The following is a 6,000-nucleotide window of genomic DNA, read 5'->3' as shown; positions in this document are numbered from 1 at the left end:
CACTGGGTCAGCATGTGTAAGACTATAGGTTCAATCCTCTGACTGAACAAAAGGGATGCAAAGATGGTTATGACTCAAGAAAAGTAAAGTGAGAAATTATGCATAATTTCTAAATACAATGACATCAAAGGAAACCAGATTTACCTAATCCCTTGTCTTCAAATACAATTCCAGAATAGTTCATTAGTTTTCAAAACATGAACTAAATTATTGGCCAAACCTTCCTGGTTTCTGAGGTTTCTGAGACCCTCAGAAATATGTGAGATATTTTACTTAATAAAGAGATATAAACATACCACTTACATTCGTTAATGTAAGCCTAAGAACCCAATGGAAGGAGAGAATCGCCTACCCATCTAAAGACAAAAGAATAAAATTAAAGTTGATGTTACACTCCGAACTGCTATCAGAAAGGAATGGATCGAAGGAGGGACCTAGTTCTCCCTTCTGTTGTCATTCCTTCTGCTCACATTTTCTTGTGGTTTAAATGGTAAACTCCTCCACAGGTTCATATTTGAATGCTTGGTCACTACTTCGTAGAACTATTTGGGAAGGATAAGGAGGCGTGGCCTGGTCAGAGGAAGTGTGGCTTCGAATTTTCACAAGCCAACTCCATTCCTTGCCATCTCTACCTCTCTCCCCTATGACTATGGACCAGAAGGTAAGCTTTCTCTATCTGCCTTATGCGTGTTCATCAGAGGTAAGATCTTAGTTCCTGCTACAGCACCATGCTTGCCTGCCTACCTGCATGCTGTCGTGCTCGCTACCATCCTCCCTGCCTTGAGGGTCATAGAACCATACGCTCCCAAATTAAGTCATTTCTTTTATAAGTTGCCATTTTCAGTGTCTCTTCACAGCAACAGAAGAGTAACTAAGTAATATCTATAACACCTGAGTGGCAGCTCCAGATCCACCACTCACTGGACACTGGTATTCAAAGTCAGTGTGCTTACTCATATTCATGCCCAAAGACCTGGCCATTCAAATTTGAGTAACAAACCTGGACTCTGATTTAAAGAGATCCTTTAGCAGAAGCTCCACTAGGGCTACAGAAAATAAACATAGCTAGCAAATCACTGTTACTCTAAGTTGTTCATCCCCTCCCTGTGCTGGCAATAGCTATCCACAGCTTGCTCTGTGTGATCTAGTAGTGACCACCACCACAGGAGGAAGAGGATATTTCCTTGGGCCTTGATGTTAGACATGGCAGGGTGAGCAAAAGTAAACAGACAAAAATGGCTAAACAGCCACACTAGGTTTCAGCATGTCCCATGTGAAATTCTACAATTTTCTTATAGAGAAGACTCAAAACACCTGAAACCAGCTTTAGAGGAATTCCAACGTAGCCAGTAAGCCCTGAGCTCACCAAACCGCAATCTATCCAAAGACCCATAAACAGAAGATACATATGTATTCCAATAAACCTTTCCTTTTGGAGGTGTGGGGCGGGGTAGCTATGTAATATTATTGCATCCATGTCTTATGGATACAGAATGTAAAAAATAAAAACACTAAAAGAGAGAATTCTCCGGCAAGTATATAGCTTTGATGTACAAAAATACATTTATTTTCAACAATTTCAAAACCACTGTCTTTTTTTTACAGTAGAAATATTCAAATGGAACAATAAAACCAAGAACAGTATATGTACATATACTGTATATATATATAGATAGATATGACTCATGCACTGTATCCCAGTGTTTAGTACACATATCGCAATTGTCTGCTCCATTTAACCTTTGAAATGAAAAAGAGGGATCTTTAGAAACCCTTCTAATACTGATCTGTGGTGTAACCAGCTAGATTTCTCCATCACATTCTCCCTGTATCTCACAAAGAGGACTATGAACAGCATCTCATGAAGGTTGACGGGTACAAAATGTGGCCTTTCTTTTCATATATATATATACAGTATAGCATTCTTTGAAACACGTGTGCACAGGCAGAGCCTGAAAATGAAACGGATGCTTGCAGCATGGTGTGAAGTGAGCCTACGGAAAAGAGTTGGCATGTTAAACAGGTGAGGGGGCTGGGGTGCTAAGAAAGCAAGTACAGGCTTTGAAAGCCATTCACCCCAGAGGCGAGAGAACTACCTTAAGGGAACTGAAGGCTGACATCTGACTTTAAGGAAGTTGTGTACACCTGACAAGCAAATAGCACAGCTTTGCTAAAATCATTCTGACTAATATCATTAAAGACTAGACCTCTGTTTGGCCTACAGGGTTTTCACAAACTCAGGATTCCACAAATGGACCTCCCTTTCCAGCCACTCTGATTCTCGTAATGCCAGTCGATGTTCACTGGACCTCATGTAATGCCCAAAGACGGTTCTGAGCTCAGAACAGCTGGGCGGCTCATTATGGGCAATGCACATATCCACAAAATCCAATTAGAAAACAGAGTGCGAGCATCTTTAGATTCCTTGTTGCTCCTTTAGAGAGGACTGCTTTCTCAGGCTGATGAATACCCGCCCTTTTATTTTCTTTCTTGAGAGAAAGTCTTATCTCCCCAAATGAGTTTCAGTTTGAAGTCTCTACTAGTCTTTGTGGCTTCCTCCATGTTTTCCTAGGAAGAAAAACAACCCCTGTTTTCTTGAGTGTCACTGAAGTCTTTCCTTTGTCAATTGTCCTGAAGAAGCCCTCCCCCACTCCCTTTATATACATAAGCAGAAACCAGCTATGGTGTGGACTGAGACACAAGAGTTGAGTGTGACAGACAGCTGGAGACTACCCAGAATCCAACACACCAGGCAGGCTGGGGGGTGGTCATCTCTGAAGGTGAGTGCAGAAGCCAACACACACATCTTTCTTTTTTTCTGTTTTCTTTTTTACTAAACATTAAATTATTTCTTAGGAAATAAAAAGCTATTTACATTGTTGTTATATACAATACACCATCTTTAGCCTCAGTTTTGACATGCACGAGGCAGGGCCTCTTTCGAAAAGGTGTGCGTGCCTTTGGCAGCTATGTCCACTCCCCCTCAACCTACGTCCTGCAGTTGAACTGGGGAATGGTCTACGTTGTATGTGTACGTGAGTGTGGAGCATGAGAGGGGTAGAGGAAGGTGAAGTTAACAAAAACCCAACTTAAAAGAGACAGAATGACATGAGAAAAACTTCGTTCTACTGACAGCAGAGTAAAGCAAGAAACCTGTGGGAAGATGCATTCTTAACACAAATATAACCATATATTCCTTCATCCCATTATGATCAACTAAGAATGCCTTTTTTTGTTTTTTGTTTTTTTTGTTTTTGTTTTTTTGCTTCCCAAAGCTAAGCATCTGCCCACTAATTATGAAGGGACCCTTGGTAAACAAAAGGTAAAAAAAAAGACATTTTCATTTTTCCATAATAATAGTAATAGTAGTCATCAAAAATAAAAAGTCAGGAAGGTGATGGCCCACGTGGCTTCTTTGTTAAACACTAGTACAGTTGGGGATCTCCTTTGTGCTCTCACTGCTCGCGATGGTAGCAATGCTTCCTGCGGAAGAGAAGAAAAGACACAGTCATTCCTTCTATTCTGTCCTGATCCTTACGACAATAGCTAGCATGGAGCAAACCTTGATACGGAGCAGGCACTGTGCTAATTAACAGCACCATTTAATGAAGGGAACAATTTCAGAACAGAATTCCAGACAGCATATGACAGACAGACAGAATCCTGCTACTATTATTCCATTTTATAGTTGAGTAACGTGTGGTGCTGAGCATTCACAAAGTTAACAGATTGGCCAAGTAAAGGTTGCCCCTACTACATTCTGTATTCTTTTGGGTTTATGGGCTTTAAAAAAAAAGAAAAACTCCCAATAGCAGAGGATAATTGACTTCATCCTCCACTGGGCCACCTGTATTTCTAATCTTTATTAAATTCTAATGAAAAAGATATATATGTATATATATATATGTATATATATTTTTCTGTCAATTTCATGTGGAGGTGGAAATGAATTTTAAAATAAGAGTATGTCACTGTTGCCAGTTATTGTCCCCCAGTCTTGAAGACCAGGACTGTCTGGGGTCATACACAATGCCAGCTAATGACAGAAGACTGAGCGTTGTAGCCCACAGAAGAATGAGCATTGTAGCCCAGGCACACATACCTATGACCCGTGTGTCCAGCTCCTTGTCCATCAGCTCCTCGGGCTCGGTGAAGTCACTGAGTGTGATTTTGGGGGCATTTTCACTTTGGCTCACTGACCCAATCATCTCCTGTTCCTTATCATGTTGGACTTGGGCGTAGATGTTAATCCAGGGGATTTTCCTACATCAGGTAGGAACAAAACCAGAGTGAGATAAAAGAGCATGCCTGATATAGCCAACAGGATGTTCTGGGGGGTGAGGAGGGGAAGCAAAGGTATTAACAGGAACAGGCAATGAAAGGGTAAATCCTGACCACACAAGGTACTGAGCCCAAGGATACAGGCCAGCCAGCAACTTAGATGCCCAGGTAAGATGTCACCCATGATCAGTTAACCAGTAAACTCTGAAAATATTTACCTGTTATTACATTTTTTTAAGTAGCTGGACTTTGAGGGATGTATGATTGTACAATCTTCCCGTAAGCTGGCATGTGTACAATTGATTCCTATGGCCGTGTTTTATGGACTACCCAAAATAACACACTTACAGCCATTGTTACACCTTTTTAGAGTAACAAACTTAGATACAAATATATGAAATATTTTGATAGTTTCCTTCTCTGCTCAATGTGAATAACAGTAGCTTCACTGTAGGACGGAAAGTGTATAAAGGGAAGGGTTAGAAGAGGCAAAATAACTTCCCTGAAAGACATAAAAGGAGTAGATCTGAAGACATCAAACAGACAACTTAGAGTTGGAAGAAGGCAAGTTCATACTAAATCTTACAGAGCCTGGCGTTTCCCTCCACCTTGACTCCATGATCTCCTGACAAACTCAGTCTCAGCAGGCTCCTCCCCATGACTGAAATCTAGTGTTCCCATCTGCTTGTGTGGACACCTTTCAACCACAGTCTTCAGTAAAATGTGAGTTGTGACTTCACACGTACAAACTGAATGGGTTTGGGATTTTTGTTCTTCCAAGTTCTCAAGAGAGTCTGCTACAAGTGCCACTGTGGGCCTATCAATTCAAATGTTGGTCTGTGAGAATCTATAAAAAAGACTTCCCCTAGGGCCTTTCGATGAACCAATGGTTCCCTCTGTCTTTGTAAAGCACCTATGGTTTTCATGGTGATAGTTCATCATTGCCCTTCAAACTTTGGCTTATATGTCACTTTTGAAGGCTCCCCTGATCCATGATCTCGCCTGGTTTAATGTGTTACTGTAAGACAATGTCTTCAAACCCAGGAAGGGATAGGCTTAGGGTGATATCGCAGTCAATGTTTATTGACTTGTGTGTTATTCTCCCTAGACTCAATGCTTTAGACCAGCAAAGTCCGAGTGTTCTATGCTCACAGAGATACAGTTAGCCCATTTGCATTTCTCAGGCATCAGCTGAGGGAATGAATACAATGTTTTAGCCCTGTGCTCAGTCTATTCTTCTAGACTGGATTACAATATGAAGACTGAATTTGTACATTGTCACATCGTAGCCAGAGAATATTTTTCTTACTTCATTGAATGGTAGGGACATTGAACTAAATTTCAAAAATGATAGAAAGCCAATGCTGTCTAATATCTAATCCAACCCAGCATATTCCATGAATTCCTAAAGTGCAGCTCTCAATTGTCCTAGTTTCAATCATTATGGTTTCCACATTTTTATTTTCTTCCTTAAAGAAAATTCTGAAAACAAGTTTTGAACACACACTTGTCTCTATCTGTCCTCTGTGTTCAATTTCCATATCTTTTTTCTTTCCACACATCACATGAAAATGTGTATCCTCATGTTTCCTATTGGCCATTATCAGTGTAACCCAACTTATTATACCTTTGAGATAGAAACCCACACAATCTATTAATGTTCAAAATGGAAGATTCAGTGTTTGTAGTATCAACTCAGTTGACAGAGGTGCCTTCACG

The 6,000-nt window shown here is 40.5% G+C and overlaps 1 protein-coding gene across 1 annotated transcript in view; it reads right to left on the bottom strand.

Moving 5' to 3' along the window:
* Positions 1-1,540: 1,540 nt before the first annotated feature.
* Sorcs3 (sortilin-related VPS10 domain containing receptor 3) overlaps positions 1,541-6,000 on the bottom strand; it is a 618,610-nt gene continuing 614,150 nt past the window's right edge. The window contains 2 exon segments of the mRNA NM_001106367.3: positions 1,541-3,483; positions 4,103-4,263. Coding sequence (NP_001099837.2) covers positions 3,419-3,483; positions 4,103-4,263 — 226 coding nt within the window. The 3' untranslated portion in view covers positions 1,541-3,418.

This window comes from Rattus norvegicus, chromosome 1, assembly GCF_021556685.1.
Source record: "Rattus norvegicus strain SHRSP/BbbUtx chromosome 1, alternate assembly SHRSP_T2T, whole genome shotgun sequence".
In the NCBI taxonomy this organism is placed as follows: domain Eukaryota; kingdom Metazoa; phylum Chordata; class Mammalia; order Rodentia; family Muridae; genus Rattus; species Rattus norvegicus.
This window is presented reverse-complemented; position numbering and strand designations above follow the sequence as displayed.